Raw genomic sequence first — 19,000 nt, 5'->3', positions numbered from 1 at the left:
CTGTACGCCATGTACGCTGGAGTGCGTGGGGGATGCAAAATTAGTTAAAAGAATTTCATTTTTTTTTATTTTTTTTTATTTAACATTAAACTATATACAGTATTTTTTACAGTAGTTAAATACAAATACAGGTGTCTAAGATTCAATGCGAGCTATATTATTAGTTCTACTGACCGGCTTCGTGTAGAACTGAATACCTGGTACACGAAGTTTCCAAATGTACGATAAGACCTCAACCCCTGGCGGTAAATGTTTCCATGAGTACGTTTGGGACCAATGAATGATTCCCGTTAGTATGGGGCACGCCTTAATGGAGTGTCCCAAATTTGTGACGAGTTTCACTACACCATCTGCAGACTTTCACATAGACTAACAAAGAAAAAGTGACCTTGTCGTGTCAGGGGGATAAATTGGATCGAATACTCCAGTATGAGCACGTTTACACTAACTTAACGTATCAAAGTCATCAACGAAATAAACCAAAATACCATTTTCTTATCGCGGCAAACAAGAAAATAAGAAGTCGATGTATTTTTTATATTTTGCTCGATTAAAACGGAGATGTCTTCCTTTGTCAATAGGTGTAAAATTTACATCAATCATAAATTTACATACATACATATACAGCAGTCTGTTAACAGTTTCACATCTCACAGACAAATACACTCAATGTTATATCCTCACCCATATTAAACAGTCATCTTTCGTCAAGTTGATATTTTGTCTCTTTATCACGTTTTTAATGATATAATGACCATCGAACTATGGTCCAGAACAGATGGAATTTCTTAAAAAAGACACTACGTAACTATATTAACCTACGAAATACAACAGGCATAGCTTCTGGATGTTGGTTATAGTGTTTGTTGGTGTATATAGAATCTACAAAGGGTGAAAAATATGCTTTACAATACATATTGTTTTAACAAGAGTCACCAAAGAGGGAAAAACTGAGAGTTTTATGAATTAATAGGAATCATTGTTATATGAATGTGAACCAATAGGACTTGTTGGTATTTGGAATGTGAGCTAATAAGGCTTATTATTAAATGAAATGTGAACTAATAAGGCTTGTTGTTATATACAATGTGAATGTCAAAAAGAAATATTCAGTTATCGTTGGAGTACCTTGTTCTCCAACAACTCATCTGCTATTAAAATTCGGTATCCATTTTATTATTATCATCTTTAATTGGTCAAAGAACCTTAGTAACAACAGTCGCTTCATTGTACATGTTGCAAATTCTTACCCCTTCACGGATCAATATTTGAAACTGTCTGTACGTTGACAGCCCTCTGGACTCTGTGGCGCTGCGAGTGTAGGGTAAGGTCGTGTAACACTACTGACCATATCTATCCACCTTCGTCCGTGACCAGATGTCCTGACATAGATCTGACCTCTAACTCATGTGACGTGAAAGCACGTTCAGCACCGATCTGACCTTATAGGATAATGTCATATAAGTATAGGAACGTTTTGTTTTTGGAGCTTCACATTAACTGGGAACAATGCTGTCTCTAATACTCACCTGTATCGTTCTTATTGGTGTTGGATTGGAAACAGAGGCAGTCTATACTACAGGTAAGGTTTAAAAATCATTTATAAAGCATTAACACGTGCGTTTTCTTTACATGCATTGGCCGAAACATTTCCAATATGCAAAAAAATATCTTATACATTCTTTAAATAGAACATTAAGACGTGACTGCTGACACACATATAATATCTATGAATGAATATTTACTGTAGATCCTGTATTTCTAAATAGTATTTCAGAAAATTCCAGTGCAAAGGCGTTCATAACTAGTTTTACTTCTTTTGATTCCAAATCGGTCAGTATGGAAGGTCATTACGCATTCATTGAATTATTACCAATATCATGTTTGTAGTCATTTAATTTATCAAAACTTTCTACATCTTACAATTGCTTCATCGACCTCGTTTTTTTAATAGTTTATTTTAAACCCACTGGTCAGACCGTTTAATTGTAGAACAAGAGGACGTCTTATCAGCACGAGAACAGTTCAATATGTCCTTTGTAAAGTATTTACGTACACTTTGTTCGCCTTCAGGCTGAATATTTGATACTATGACCCTTTCTGAATAAACATGTTGAAACAATTATATCATGTTCAGCATGAGATACTTGAGAAAAATACTGCAAAACTCTAGAGTGTTGTTTTGTTCGTCAGCAGTCGACATCTATCAGGGAAATCACGTTCTTCAGAGAAAACTCTTGAATATCAAATCAAACGCGTCGGGAAAACACGGTAGATTAGGAATGTTACTATCAAGAGAGGGAAAGTTCACGACCGAAAAATCAAATCGTCTTGCTAAAGTAAAGGCCGAGGAGAGCAGGTGAAGTAGGATAGCCAAGAATGTAGGGACCAAGTTCTGGAGGATATATGTACGATCGACGTGGTTAAATGTATGCCATTTTGATAAGCTAGCTGTATCAGTTTTGATTAGAATATTTGCAAGCTTGAAATGTCTACCTGACTGGTTTAAAACAATACTACCCAATTAATACATTATAACGCTACATGTGCCTTCAGAATGTGGCCTCCTTCCTGCCGACTTCATTTTCCTGCTTGATTCCTCTGGAAGTGAAACAAGCGTTAACTTTCTGAAGCAAGTAGGCTTCCTCCGGAACTTCACTTCCCGGTTCACCATCGGTCCGAACAATACCCAGTTTGCATCTGTCACCTTCTCCACTGGAGTACGGGATGACTTCGACCTCAACGAAAATCAGGGTCAGCAGGAGTTACAAAATGCTATTAACAAGATCAGCTACATGAATGGTGAAACTGAAACTCACCTCGCCCTCAACTTCGCACAACAACACAGTATTTCTGGTGAGTGACCAAACAGTTATATTTACAACATAAATATGCAATCACTTGATCAATAGTCTCTTTGTGAACACTTAAGTGTAATTAAGGGTATTTGAAAACATCGTTATTTATGCTTCTAATTGTCTTAATAACACACGTGCAGCTAACACGACAAAATTCATGACAATATTGCTAGCTGAGTTCAAATACTGGTCTTGGTACATGAATAAAACGTGCGATTGTTATTTTAGGTACACCGAATAAACAGTTCAAAATGTGTTGTGCCGATAATAATCACTATGAAAAGGCGGTTTACAAATAATCTAAGGTCCGTGTATATTGGAATTCAGGGGTATAATTTGCTTATGCACGGCGTGTTTATATAAAACCACTTATTGTTCACATGTCAAGTCATTTGAAGTGTCTTCGGAATAATTAGACTAGTTCATGTAAACATTTGCACATTTGCAATTCTTTTCTTGAATAACAATACTTATATTTATTTTAATTCCAACCGCGAAAATTTGTTGTTTTGAATATTAAGTACTTTGTTGAAATAGGTAGGATTAATCAATATTAGTCTAATAAATCAATGTTCAATATTTAAACATTTGTAGCTCAATTCGGAGGAAGACCAGGTGTTCAGAAGTATGTGGTTGTAATGACGGACGGAAAGTCGAACGAGCCAAGTTTGACGGTTAACTACGCCAACGCCCTCAAACACCAGCCAAACGTGACGATCATAGCCCTGGGGATAGGTAGTGCTGTGGATAATGCCGAACTACAGGCCATAGCATCGGACGGCAAACACGTGTTCACCGTTAGTAACTTTGACCTGCTGCACGTTCTTGAGAAGGAACTCACAGATACTACATGCACAGGTAAACAGATACATATATACACTGTATTTGATTGTTCTCATTTCATGATTGAAAATGATAGATAACTGATAAAAAATATCTATTTGTATCTTTTCAGTTTGATTGAATGAACGCCTGTTATTGTTTCATCACAACAGCTATGTTCGTCATTATTTATCAGGATGTTTAAATTTTTCTACTTCTGAATAAAAGACTTTTATCCAATCATAAGATGAGATTTAGTTTATCGGTAAATGCTACATTGAATAAATTTATTTAGAAATTTGCTTTTTTTATGCAATGCTAATCAAAACGCTTACAGATATTATCGAGTAGTAAAATATATGAACATCAACGAGGAATACATTGTTTTTGTGTTAGCGAATCAAAGGTATGCCAGATACTGCTTAATACTTAATAATAATACTTGAAAAATGATAACAGTAACGCGCCGATATCACCACTGAAATACAATTGACACAAGACAGATTGATAATAGATCAATGTCTGCAAGTTTATATAGCACTTTATGATGTTTTTATGACTTGTGGGATATACTCTCGTTCATCTTAATCAGACAAATTACCGGTAAAGCGTATGTATACTAAAGTGTATAATGTTTATGTGTTGGCAATTAAATCGCGGTCGATTTGATTTATTTAAGCGAATGAACGATACTTGTTATAGTTGTACAATAAGGCAATGTGGTCATAGATGAGCGAGGATCTTTGAACCCCCTCATCTAGATTCAGAATTGAATCGCTGCGGCATGTCCAGATAACTTCCTTTCTTGCCGGTTGGATAGGTTGATCTCTCTGTCCAACACTTTAAGTTATCTCAGTCATTAGTATGATTTCGCTTTGTTGCATGATTGCCTATAATTATTAACTAAATGTCCATACGATAAAAATATGTGACATGAAAATGATCTTTTTTAAGTGTGTGGGGATGAGCCAACTGACCTGGTGTTTTTGTTGGATTCCTCTGGCAGTGAGGGTGGTCGCAATTTCCAGCAGCAGGTCCAGTTCGTGTCTCTCGTGGTCAACGAGTTCGACATCAATCCGACAGGCACACAAGTTGGTCTGGCTACATTTGCAACCATTGGAAGGCTCCAAATCAGACTGCAACAGTACCCAGATAAAACTTCTCTCCTGAATGCAATTCAACACGTCCCTTACACTGATGGCGAGACCAGAACTGATCTTGGCCTACATATAGTCGAGCACAGCATTTTTAAAGGTCATTCACACCACGCCGGTGCTAGAAATGGAGCAAAGAGGTTTGTTGTTGTTTTAACAGATGGCAGATCTAATGAGGAAGATCTTACTGTGAGTGCAGCCGCATCACTCAAGCATCATGTTGACGAAGTGTTCGTCATTGGGATCGGAAACAGTGTTGACCAAACCGAACTTAAAGCCATAGCAACCGATGATGGACAGCATGTCTTTAATGTGAAACACTTTCATGATCTTGACAGTATCCATGGTAACATCGTAAAGGAAATATGCGAACGTAAGTTGCCGCGAGACAGCAGACGAAAATTAAAAAGAAACTATACAGTTTAATGACATAACGGCTGCGATCGTTATACCAAAAGTTGTCATTTTCCGTTATACAACATATACATGAGTGTGGACATATCCAATTGCGTACTTCATTATGCAAAAAACAACTTACTTGACGCAACCTTTATTTTTTCTTTTTGTCTTAACAGGGATTTAAAGCTGGAGTTCCTAGATCACAGGACTATAAATTAGAGCATAATGTAAAATTTCACAATCAATAACTGCAAGAATCTTAACTTTGCTTTTATCTCTATATGGTAATATAAACATGTGAACACGCAAAGTAATAATAAAAGCATACACTTTGTGAAAGATAATTATATCGTACAGATTGGATTCATAACGTATATGTTTTAGTGGAATGTAGCTAATTTATTTCTTTGTGTATACTGCTGGCGTACTGCACTTGACACCGCTACAAAAATGGGCAGAATATAAATTAGAAACATGTAATTTACTTTATCAGAAGTGGATTTCTTTGCAGTCTTAACTATTATAACTTCGACACTAAATTAGAATATAAGAGTCTCCTAGCAATCCATCCGATTTGTTTTAGACCACGTACTAACTGGCCGATAGCTGGGGGTCAGAGACATGTAAATAAGATAATGGTAATCTTATTTGTGAATTAATTTTATTTTTATTTCTTTATCAGATCGGATTCCACCTCCTACTACAACACGTAAGTACATATATACTTCGTTCTCAATTCAGGAACAGAAACAAATTGTTTCCAAAAGTAGAGATCAATATGTGCGTTTGGAAAAGTGTTACGAAATGAAAATCATTTAAATTGTGTAATAATAATATAACTTCGGTTGATAAGTGTTGATTTCGTTGTTTATCACAACTTTTTATTTATATAATAAGCCCTTTAATCCACACACCGATAGCACGATACTCTGATAGCTAAGGACTCTGATGATCCGTATATAATAGGCTTGGTCTCTGATTATCTTGAACTTATTCTTCAAACGGCTATATTCCAACTCTGAATTGATTACATGACAATTGATGGTTCTTGAACCATGGACATTTTTATTCACAAATTGTCCATAATAAATTGAGAGTCAGAATTTTTGTAAACGTAATTGTCTTGTAGCAAACAACTTGCCGTTTTATTGACAGTAACAATTCCACGCTGGTGATATTTATATGTGTCTTACTTTCTTTCCTGAAGCTGTTCCCACTACTGTGACCACAACACCCACAACCACCACCACAGTTAAACCAGGTACTTAATTAATAACATTGATATCTCCCCTTCAGGAATGGGCAAAGAATGGTCAAATTTCCTATATTAGTACTTCTAGAGCTATTGTTAGCAACAGTAAAAAACACAACAATTATACCATGTACGCCATGGCAACGAATGAAAACCAATGCAGAGAGGGCAACGGATGAAATGAAGAGTATATGCTTACAATGGTATTTGAAAAGAGACTCTTGAACAAATTTACATATCAATATGAGTACATTGCAATTTTTCTGCTTTGATCCTTTCAGATTGCGGCCCGAGACCAGCCGACATTGTTTTCGTGCTCGATTCATCCGAAAGTGAAAAACAAGAGAATTTTACGAAGCAAATTAATTTTGTCTTCAACTTTGCCAAACGATTTGAAATTGGTCCAAAGAATGTCCAGTTCAGTACTGTAACGTTTTCGTCTGAAATCAGGAACGACTTTTACCTCAATACGTACCATCACCGAGGTGACGTCCTTCACGCTATCCAAAACCTCAAGTACATGGGAGCCGGAACCAACACATCTCTGGCTTTAAAATTCGTACGCCAGAACAGTTTTCTTCCCGCGCACGGAGGACGACAGAACGCTTCCCACATTGTGATTGTTATCACCGACGGACAGTCTGCTGATCCAACAAGTACTGCGCACGAAGCTTCTTCCCTGAAACACGCAGTGGACAAAGTGTTTGCTATCGGTATTGGTGATACATTAGACACGAACGAACTATCAGCCATAGCAAGTGACCACAATCCTCTGACCGTCACAAACTTCGATCTCCTACATACCATACAGCAAAGCCTCGAAAACGCTGCATGTCAATCTTAAATATCCTTGACGATGAATGTTCTATCATGTATGTGTGTGGCTCTGTTTTATGTTCAATCACAACCACAATTTTCCTATAAAATTCATGACAAAATTGAAAAGCAAAGTGTCTTCTCTTCACTTTTTTTGAGACTTAATAACAACATATTCATTACATAAGAATTGTGTTGCCCTTAGCAAACATTGAGGAAAGGATATACTTGTAACAAGAAAAAAGAAAATCCGCTCAATATCATGTCCTGAGCTGAATGGGAATAAATGCTGTCAACTATGAGCTTTATTGCTGTTATCAATTCTGAGCACAAAAACATACAGTGTTAAATAACCTAATGCTAAAAGGTACACATAAAATCAATGGAAACAACTAGCTTATGTGTCAATAAACACATAAAATAAGATAAATTAAATTCGAACTTTTGTATACATGCAGTCATACATTTTAATACCAAACTCGGGTATGGATGCAATCAAACAGTTTGAACTGAAGTATACGTAGAATCAAATCATGAAACTCTGAACTCGAGTACAGATGCAATCAAATGCCTCTATGTCTGAATCATACACTCTTTATAAATACTTAACGTTTAAATGGCTTAAACTGTAATCCTAAACTGAACTCGATTTGGTTTTAAATTAAGAAGCCCACATAGTCCCATTCATCATGTTTATGCCAGTTTAAGTGCTGATTTATTTTTATTTTGATACATGTAATATTACAGGGGTTATTCATTATACAAAAATATTACCCATGGCCACCGTACGCTACTGTACACTGCTACCTATATAAGAGGAAAAGAATAAAAATAAGCTGATGAATTCATCCTAATAAATATACTAGCTTTAGAAAATTACAACTTGGTAAAAGAACATTGCATGTATGATTATAAAACCTTGCATAAGGCTAGTACTGTACCTATTATTTATGTGTATGTACTTTGTGTCCGTGACTAGAAAGAGGAGCCCTATCTGCGTACACAAAAAGATATTTTGACATGGAATATAAGACTTTCTGAAAAAATGAATCGTAATATCTATCTATTCATAATTTCTTTTGCATTCCTAAGTAGGAAAATTATTGTCAATCCAACTTTTTACACCATCGATGCAAGGGCTATAACTCTGTGTATAACGAAACCTGATTACAATACGCGACGCCATGGGACACGCACATACCACACATGACAATTGTAGGGGGAAAAGTTTAAAAGACAACATAACACATGATTGGACGGGCTGTAAATTATGAAACGATATGATTAAAAACCTTTCATTTAAATTTTGTCCGGAATATGTTAACAGAAAGACCTTCCAAACACAGGAACTTCGATTGTTATACCATATTGTAGCATCAAGTGTTTCGATGGGAGATCACTTAAAAAAAATAACACCAAAGACAAGTTCAAAAGTAAAGGCATTTTTGTGTCTTCTAAAATTGTGCGTTTGCGAATGAAAAACATATGAAAGCAGCCTCCAAAACATTAAAACATTAAATTGCGATCAGACTATGAATATTAAATTTCTGAATTACTTTGTTTCTCAATAAACGAGTGTTGAATCAAATATGTCGATATAACGTCACATTTTCCAAGAAAATACCAGAAAAACAGTTATATGTTGTTGAACTTGTTTACAGGAACATAGTAATATAAAAAGATTTGCCAAACACAAGCAAATCTGAAGTTAAATGTTTTTATTGGATTGTCGATTTTTGACGTATATATATATATAATTACATAAACTTTATTTTTCCAACATATTTTGTAGTTAACTCCCATCAAAGAAAGCGATGCACATACTTATCGTTTCGTTATCACTTAGCCAAATTGGACAAAATGCTTCATTCATAAAGGACAATACACCTTGGCTTTGGAAGGTTGGTCAGCAGTCGTGAAGTTCAGAAGCGGTCACGTACAGCGGTATTGATCAAACGGGTTATATAGATATGTATTAATAAGATTCACTTAATATCTCTGCATTTGGGTATAATTAAATGCCTTATTATTTATTGATTACATTTGAAAATTAAATAATAAAATGCCTTATTTATTGATTACATTTGAACATTAAAGCAAAATAGAGAAGATGGCAGTAATTTTAATGGAATGGTGGCTACGTATTATCATATGTAAGTGATTATACATTACAGTATAACGCCATTTTTCGGCATTTTTTTCAGATTGATCAATATAATTCATTGTAAACCTTTAATAAACTGATTATATGGCATTCCAAGACGATGGTATATATTGCACAGCTACAATGTACAATTCTGAATCCTTCCGTACTATGTAACCTTTAGGTAGTTTGTATTATTTAGTTCATATTCGTACTTGATTGCTCCCTGTCGACAACCACTTATCAACCAGAGAGTGGCACCGATATGCCAAATGTTGATGTATAAATAGATATAGCACGACGGAGTCTCGCCAGTCCTGTCAGTACTCCCACAGCCCGTCCACCAGCCTTGTCCCGTCATGTTGTTCCTTGTCCTTCTCATCGGTCTTGGCGCTCAACTGGATTCAATTCTCTCTGCTCCATCTGTAGGTAAGAGTCATCTTTAAATGTTGTCCTTTTGTTTACAGGAGGACTGTTGTGTGTTTTGTAGTAAGTAAAATCGATTGTTTTTATTTACAGGAGGACTGTTGTATATTTGAAGTATATAAAATGATGTTTTATTTACAGGAGGACTGTCGTTTGTTTTGAAGTATATAAATCATGTTTAATTTACAGGAGGACTGTTGTGTGTTTTGAAGTATATAAAATCAGAGTTTTTACTTTTTTTTCACAAACAATGTACGTATTAAACGTGTCGCAATGTTTCAAGACTGACTGGTCCCTTTGTCAAGCTACATGTATGACTGAGTGAGTATTATTTACCTGTACAACTATGTTACGAAATTGTATATTTTTCATATTACTCGACCCGAGACGTTTCGCCTATCGATAGGGAGTATATANCCCTCGTCTCTGTTCATGTTCTGAGTTTTCCTGATTTTAATTGCGTCCTTGATTTGTCTCGTTTTTGTGTGTTGTTCACTTTCAACTATCTTGGCATTGTCCCAATCGACGATGTGATTTTGGGTGTTAGCGTGATCTGTTAATGTCGATTGATTGTACTGGGTGGCGGATGTTTTGCGTGTCGATCTGGTGAATGTGATATTGCTCATTTTCACTACGGCCTGTTGATTTTCCTTCAGACGTGTATCAAATTTCCTCCCAGTTTCACCTATATATGACTGCTGATAATTTTTGCATGGAATTTGATATACAACTCATGTTTTGTCTAAAATGTCGGTCTTGTCCTTGGGGTGCAATCAGTAACTGTCTGCGGGTTGTCAGTAGTCTCATTGGAGCTGAAATGGTGTTTCCTTATCACCCGTGCAAACCCTTCAGATGTCCCCTTCACGTAGGGTATAGTGACCAAGCCTTTACTTTTGGTTTGGCTCTCATTACTTTTCTTCTGTCTCGGTTTTCCTATATAAAATAATGTTCTATTCACAGAAGGAATGTTGCGTGTTTTGTAGAATGTCAAATCATTTTTTATTTACAGGAGGACTGCTGTGTGTTTTGTAGTATAAAACAATCCTGTTTTATTCACAGGAGGACTGTGCTGTGTTTTGAAGTATATAAAATCATATTTAATTTACAGGAGAACTGTTGTGTGTTTTGAAGTATATAAAATCATATCTTATAACAGGACTGTTGTGTTTTGCAGTATATGATAGTAAAATTAAGACAATAAAGAAAACGTCCAGACATTGTTACGTCACATGGAGGACCTTGAGTACGACACGGAAGACTTGTTGATTGCTTGAAAAGCACATTTTGATCAAAGATATTTTTAATTCGTTTCAATTTCAAATGAGATTTAGAAAACGCTTCTCGATGAATTTCCTTTTTTAGCTCTGCTGGACTTCACTTAACAAAGACGTCTAGATTCTTTTTCATGAATACAGTATGGAATGGAAACTGTTTTGATTTTCTGTATTTAAAAGTCAGCGTGACAAATCTATTTCATTGTATTCAAATTTAACAAGCAAGCAAACTGTGACAAAATGTATTATATGGATCTTAGAGTATCAACATTTTATTTGCAATTTAGGTTAGCTACTGGTGGTTATTTTTTCTAATTGCAGTACCGCATTATATAAACTTGACACTTGAGTAAAATCATCTTACACAATTTTCGTTTCCATGTTTATGGTTTACATCTTAACCAATCAAACTTTGGCCTATTAAATTGTTTCTTTTACATGTTTGGCGCCTAAGAATATATTTTTATCCTGGCATTGACACACTGTTTAATTTTACAGAATGTGGACTGCTCCCAGCCGACTTTATTTTCCTGCTTGATTCCTCTGGAAGTGAAACAAACGTTAACTTTCTGAAGCAAGTTAGTTTCCTCAAGAACTTCACTTCCCGGTTCACCATCGGCCCGAACAACACTCAATTTGCATCTGTCACTTTCTCTACCGGCGTGCGAGACGATTTTGATTTAAACGACAATCACAATCAACAGGAATTGCAAAATGCCATCAGCAAAATAAAGTATGTGAATGGAGAAACTGCAACTCATCTTGCTCTTAACTTCGCTAGAACACACACCCTAGCAGGTAAGATCTGTCAGAGGTCTTAACAGACTAATGTTGAAGGTACAAGTACGCTAGTGTCGACATCGAACATTGCAAGTGAGGTGTTTGGAATAAAAAAGTTTTGGCATTGGAAAGATTTAAATACACATAAGTTTTTATCCGGGTTATGCTACAAGTCTGAAAACCGATTTTATATAGGAAAGATGAGTGACTCTATCAAATGATGTTTGAATATTAACAAAGACGATAGAGTTAACGGGGTAGCTATTAGGTAGGAGGCTCTTGTTATCACAGATATCATTGGTCAAATTCATCTAGGAAAAAACTAATCATTTATAACTTAATCCCCGAAATATGACTTCTCATTTATTTATTTTCATGTCTTAACCCTTGTAAAATAAAAAAAAACTTTTCTTCATAAGTCCTCGTAAGATATTTCCTGACAAATTTCACATCGTGAGAGTGGCATATTGACATTTCAAATGGACATATGTCTTTAATGTAATTCTGTTAAATCAGTTTGTCCGATATGTGGCCAAGTGATGTGTGTTAGTCTGATTAGTTTCTATAGTTTCAGTGTTGAATGATGTTTTATAATGCTATACTGTCAGATCTGCTAATACTACCACTTCCGTTTAGAAAACGTCTTTGTTTCAATACCATATTTAATGATCTCCAAGGTAGTGATTTCATTCTGAACTCGTATTAAGAGACCACCTGTGGTCAGAGGGCAACCTGTTGTTTCAATGTGTGGACTCTTAAACATGTTTAAAGGTTATAACTCACAGCATTTAAATGATATTATTAATATTTTAGTCCAAAACGGTGGACGGCCAGGTGTGCAAAAGTATGTCGTAGTAATGACGGACGGGAGATCAAACGAACCCCAGCTTACCGTTAGCTACGCCAACACCCTCAAACACCAGCCCAACGTGACGATCATAGCTCTTGGGATAGGTAGTGCTGTGGATAAGGCTGAACTACAGGCCATAGCATCGGACGGCAAACACGTGTTCACCGTTAGTAACTTTGACCTGCTGCACGTTCTTGAGAAGGAACTCACAGACACAACCTGTACAGGTATGGTTTCATAAATAAAATTATGTGTATAGGATGATAACTCTCACTGAGGAAATACTTACCTTACAATAAGGTATATACATAGTGACGAGTCATACGGCTTTCACGTTACGTCATTTTCCCATTGGATTCTATGTAAATATGCATTTCGAAAATCAATTTTCCTGGCTTCGTTTTTAGTCAAACAAAATGAAATTCAGCGCAACGCCAGGGAATTATCTAGCGTCTCTGGATTACATTTTTATAATTATTTCGTATAATTGTAAACAATGGATTTCTTTGCAAAAACAACTTGAACGGCAAAACTTAACATTGCGTCTATGGGAATGACTTCAAACTTTTATGCTGAGATGAAAATTGATATTTCAATAACTGAGCCACAGGTTACAACAGAGGCAAACTTGTATCTAAAGTTGATGTCAAACGAAATTACGATTTAAAAGAAAAAGTAAATTAACATAGATTCTAATGGGGAAAATGATGTTACGTGAAATGAGTATATTCATGCAAATGAAAATGAAAAGCAATAATTGCAACATCCAAGATGACTTATGTTAACATTTCACCATTTTACAGGGAATTTTGATACTTTATTGGTCGAATGTAAACCAGCTTGGCTTCTTTTGTAAGATTTCTACCACTAAAGGACCATATGGATACGAAAAGATTTCAAAACAAATGTCTTACCTATGTATACATTAAATGTTAAACGGGGCGACCTATGCCGACTTAATAAAATGTTGCAAAGGGTTAGTCAAATAACTGCAAACATTACGTCTTTGTTGCCATGAAATATTTTTATATTAACATACTATCACGTGATTTTTTTTTTGTAATATATTCAGTTCAAAAATCGAGCATAGCTATTGCTGATATTTTATTAAAAAACGCATTGCTTTGAAGGATTGACCATATGATTTATATACTATTGTTGTTATACCTCTAGCCTCTAGAGTATTTTCGTTTCAGTGTGTGGAGATCAACCAGCTGATATCGCGTTTTTGCTCGATTCCTCTGGAAGCGAAGGGGCTAACAATTTCCAGTTGCAGAAACAATTTGTGTCTTCGGTTGTTAACGACTTTGGAATCTCCACCACCGACACCCAAGTCGGATTGGTAACATTCTCTACATCAGCAGCAGTTGACATATATTTTAATCAGTACACCAACAAGGCGTCCCTCCTTCATGCCATACAACAAGTACCCTACAGGAATGGTGAAACAAGAACGGATTTGGGACTTCACACCGTTGAGAGGACCATCTTTCACCCTACCCATCACCATCCAGGACCACGTCCAGGGTCCAAGCGTTTTGTAATTGTCCTAACCGACGGTCGATCGAACGAGGAAGACTTGACCGAAAGGGCAGCCGTGTCCCTCAAAAGACACGTCGACGAGGTCTTTGCTATAGGAATTGGACACTCTGTAGACAAGGTCGAACTTAATAATATAGCAACAGATGACCATCAGCACGTGTTTACAGCGGCAAATTTCCATGATTTGCAAGCTCTCAAAGGAAACATCGTCAAAGAGATTTGTGAACGTAAGTCTTACTAGAACGATGGAAGTTTTCAACCTGCTTTTATTCATACACTTAACAATATTTTAAATGTCAGGACGGTATGAAATCTAGAGGATTACAGTAACACTTCGAGATCATTTCGAGGGAGAGGCTTAAAAAACCTGTTAAAAAAGGAAAAGGGGACATTGAAAACCGTTGGTGGTAAACAAGATGGTGAATAGAATGACGTGATTTAGATCGAGGTTTTACTGTAAATGAAAATTCATTGATTTATTGACATAATGTTAAGTAAACATGAGATCCACTTGTCTCATTGCTGAGTATAATGTGCGTCATAACCAAAATCACAGGACAGGATTTGTAGCCATGTCTATGTCAATAACTGGTTATGTTTAAATTGACAGAATACAAGGATTACGTTATCATAAGTCTGCGGCACCAATGGAACAAAATAGAAACACAGAAACCTTCCTTACTGTTTGATGATCTAAGTATTGGTGTCCAACGAATATTAAAAGTTGTTTATTTCAAACACTCTATAATGGTTAAAAGCAGCACACAAATTAAATTTATATAATTTGATTTAGTTCTTAAAGTAAAACCACTGTTTTTATTTTGTTTGTTTGTTTCAGATCGTGTCGTGCCACCAACTACTACAGGTAAGATCCTATATTATAGTTCTGATGAACAATATAATATAATCGCAACTTTGTCACAGCAACAGGCTATTATTACCTGTAATGTCAAATCAAATTATAAACATGTAGGTTATGTGATAATTCCAAAGTGGACTTTAAATGGAATGAGACAATTACGTCATTACTTTTTAATAAAAGAAAAAATGGTATTTGTTTTTACTCTACTTTTATTTCTTTTAAAAAAAATGTGTTTTTACTTTGTCAATTTACTCTTACATTAACCCAAATATCAAATTCATTTTATTTATATCCACATTTAAGATAAGATTAATTATTATTTCCATTTCAGCCAAACCCACCACAAAACCAACTACAGTCACAACAACAAAACCAACTACAGTCACAACCACTCCAACTACTACAACGACTGTCAAACCAGGTAATACATGGCCGTGTAAGCTTTATAGAACGTCAAACCAGCTAACATGATAGCATGTTACGTTTATTGACAGTCGAATCAGATAGCATGTCGCTTGTTGGCTTTGTACTCCGTCAAATAAGGTAACATATAGCGTGTTGGCTTTGTACTCCGTCAAATAAGGTAACATATCGCGTGTTGGCGTTGTAGACCGACAAAAAGGTTAATCTATAACTGTTGACAGTCAAACCAGGTAACATGATACCGTGTAAGCTTTGTTGACGGTCAAAAAAATTACAGATTGCCGTGTTAACTTTGTAGAGCGTCAATTCAGGTAACATATAGCGTGTTGGCTTTGTATTCCGTCAAACACGTCAACCTATAGCCGTGTTAGCTTTGTTGACAGTCAAACAAGGTGAAACTATGACCATGTTAGGTTTATTGACAGTCGAACCAGGTTACATATGGCCGTGTAAGGTTTGTTGCCTGTCAAAACAGGTAACATATGGCCGTGTTAGCATTGTTTACTGTCAAATCATTCATAAAAGACGATGACATATTGCCATCCTTAGAAGGATCATTCTAGAACCTGTAAGATTCGAATAGTCAATCTCTTGTTTAGGCTCTCATGCTCTTCCCCTTTAAGTGTCATTTTTTAAAATTTGTATTTTATCTTTAAACACATTTTAACAACCTTTTTTTACCTGTCTACAGTGAAAACAATTGTAATTTAATGTGTATTCCATGTTCGACTTTGTAGTAACAATTTCTTTAATTTTCCGAGTTTTCTCAATTTTTCTTTAAGGTCATAGGAGTGTATTGATAAATGGAAATAGGAAGTACATCTCTAGTTGAAAATCCAATGTAGAGAGACAGTATCACAATTTCCGCATATTCTAATGTTTAATATTAAACTGATGAATATTGTATGTTTATTATTGACAGAACAGTTTGTTCTTTCAATATATAAGTATTTCAAAGCAATCCAGGCATTAATTCAGTTTTTTTTTTATCAACGAGTCAAATATGTCTATTTTCCTGTCCTTCAGGAAACCGGCTACCTATTTCTCTACTGTGAAGTTTTTCAAGAAAGATAACTCTTCCATGCAAATTACTATGTGTGTATGGTTTTATTATAAAGCGTCCATTTTTAATCGTTTATAGATCATTCATTTTACACAATTTCAGCATTTATTAAATTTATATACATTAATGCAATACTAATCTATGGCAGTGACATTTTAATTGACATTATTTTGCCAAAAATTGTGTCTTTCATTTTTTTCTTCAAAATTCAGTCCTTTTTAAAAAGGTTTCCATTTAAAATCCTTAAAATTCTGACAACCTGTATTTTTTTGTGGCAGAACATTTTTTTTACTTCAAAACAATATAACTACAAAATTTGAAAAAAATCTACTGAGAAATTGTGACATAATCTTATTACCTTAAGTCATTTTTGCTGTGTCTCCCAGTTAGAATGAAAGGAGTCATACTGACTTAGACGCGTTCTTCTCCTTCAAACAAATCTTGGCTGAGCCGTAACTTTTAAACCGTACAAGGCAAAATTGACATATTGATGAAACTTGAAGCATATCTGCATAATCAACTCCAAAAGTGTGCAATGCAATGAAATTAAGTCACGCAATGCCAAAGGTCAAAGAAGTGCAACATATTAAGTGATATCTTTAAAGGCTGTTAATATTAAGCAATTGATGATATTTTTGTGAAGATTAAAGATTTTTTGTATAACACACAGTTGGTTAGCAGTAAGCTATATTTGCATCACCAGGACTTTAACTCTAGGTAAAACGTAATGACTGCCAATAAAAGCTCAAAAAATAATGCCTATCAGTAGTCTGATCATACTCATCAACTTGCCTTTTTTGTAGAATGTGGCGACAAACCAGCTGACATTGTGTTCGTGCTCGATTCATCCGAAAGTGAAAAACAAGTGAACTTTACGAAGCAAGTTAATTTTGTCTACAATTTTGCCAAACGATTTCAAATTGGTCCAAAGAATGTTCAGTTCAGTACTGTAACGTTTTCGTCTGAAATCAGGAACGACTTTTACCTCAATACCTACCATCACCGAGGTGACGTCCTTCACGCTATCCAAAACCTCAAGTACATGGGAGCCGGAACCAACACGTCTCTGGCTTTAAAATTCGTACGCCAGAACAGTTTCCTTCCGGTGCACGGAGGACGACAGAACGCTTCCCACATTGTGATTGTAATCACCGACGGACAGTCTGCTGATCCAACAAGTACTGCGCACGAAGCTTCTTCCCTGAAACACGCAGTGGACAAAGTGTTTGCTATCGGTATTGGTGATAAATTAGACACGAACGAACTATCAGCCATAGCAAGTGACCACAATCCTCTGACCGTCACAAACTTCGATCTCCTACATACCATACAGCAAAGCCTCGAAAACGCTGCATGTCAACACTAGTATCATAAAAGCATGAAAGTATAATATTGAGTCCAACAGGTCCTTTTATTCGAACAGGATATAACTAATTTCACCGACATGAAATTATCGATATTTTCCAACTTCTGATACAGTTATCGATGTTTTGTGTATTTATTTATGGAAAAACAAAATATCTATGCAACACTAATCGTCTTAATATGCATTAATATGTAGAGATTACGACTTAAAACTACGAACCCTCAACAGCTGCTCTATTTGCACCCAAAAGAACGACAAGGATTGATTGGTTGGATTTTAATAAATTTATTGTAATAAATATTTGATCATGTTAATAATCCTCTTTATTTTTTCAGTAGCCCCGTTGTTTTTTGACAATGATTTTCGTTTTTAAGCGTGTACATGTACACTAATAAGCAATACTCATTTAGAATCATAATACATTACATCATATATACAGCTGTATATATTGTTTTGTATAATTCGTTTTAAATATATCGGGGAATCATTAAAGATATGTTTTAAATTTCATAAAGAATAATAGAGGTGAAGGTTACCAATCATTTAGAGATCGTAAACAACAACAACAACAACAACAACAACAACAACAACAGAGGCAAGATAAGTGCTCTAGCTAATACATAATATATCCAAACAGACGGGCTTTTCCTTTTAACAATTCAAATACTTTCAGAGATATCGGTAATGCTATGGTGAAGACGGTTGTCTGCATTGGTGAAGATAGTGACCTGCAATAATAGCATGTGTTGCCTTTTATTCCGAGATCGGGGTTTGATGCTAACAAATGATGGTGTTTTACTAGGATAAATAACGTGAACTTATTGTCGGTTATTAAATACTTTTCAAAATGTAATTCTTCTGATAAGGTTTCCTTGATAAGTCCCTATAAGAAGAATAAATCTTTCGCCTTTTACTAAAGATTTTCGTGGAGAGGAACAATTTTGAGTATTTACTCATTTTTCAAACACTG

General features: G+C 35.4%; 1 protein-coding gene across 1 annotated transcript; it reads left to right on the top strand.

Moving 5' to 3' along the window:
* The first annotated feature begins 1,482 nt into the window (after nucleotides 1-1,482).
* Nucleotides 1,483-18,347, top strand: LOC110442050 (collagen alpha-6(VI) chain-like). The gene is made up of 14 exons (XM_021485461.1): nucleotides 1,483-1,582; nucleotides 2,557-2,856; nucleotides 3,453-3,716; nucleotides 4,635-5,207; nucleotides 5,916-5,942; nucleotides 6,441-6,494; nucleotides 6,767-7,323; nucleotides 9,741-9,873; nucleotides 11,643-11,942; nucleotides 12,738-13,001; nucleotides 13,971-14,543; nucleotides 15,155-15,181; nucleotides 15,510-15,599; nucleotides 17,468-18,347. The coding sequence occupies exons 1-14, from the start codon at nucleotides 1,510-1,512 to the stop codon at nucleotides 18,028-18,030; spliced, it is 3,798 nt and encodes a 1,265-aa protein (XP_021341136.1). The 5' UTR covers nucleotides 1,483-1,509; the 3' UTR covers nucleotides 18,031-18,347.
* Nucleotides 18,348-19,000: the final 653 nt, after the last annotated feature.

The sequence above is a fragment of the Mizuhopecten yessoensis genome, unplaced genomic scaffold (assembly GCF_002113885.1).
Source record: "Mizuhopecten yessoensis strain PY_sf001 unplaced genomic scaffold, ASM211388v2 scaffold716197, whole genome shotgun sequence".
NCBI classification, from domain to species: Eukaryota; Metazoa; Mollusca; class Bivalvia; order Pectinida; family Pectinidae; genus Mizuhopecten; species Mizuhopecten yessoensis.
The sequence above is the reverse complement of the archived record's forward strand: the minus strand, read 5'-3'. Positions and strand labels throughout refer to the sequence as shown.

What these genes read in the sequence shown, in the direction of transcription:
- LOC110442050 (XM_021485461.1), top strand. Translation starts at nt 1,510, where the DNA reads ATGCTGTCTCTAATACTCACCTGTATCGTTCTTATTGGTGTTGGATTG. An exon ending in TCGAAAACGCTGCATGTCAA is followed by an intron (nt 7,324 to 9,740) that starts TCTTAAATATCC and finishes AAATAGATATAG; the next exon opens with CACGACGGAGTCTCGCCAGT. An exon ending in TCTCTCTGCTCCATCTGTAG is followed by an intron (nt 9,874 to 11,642) that starts GTAAGAGTCATC and finishes TTAATTTTACAG; the next exon opens with AATGTGGACTGCTCCCAGCC.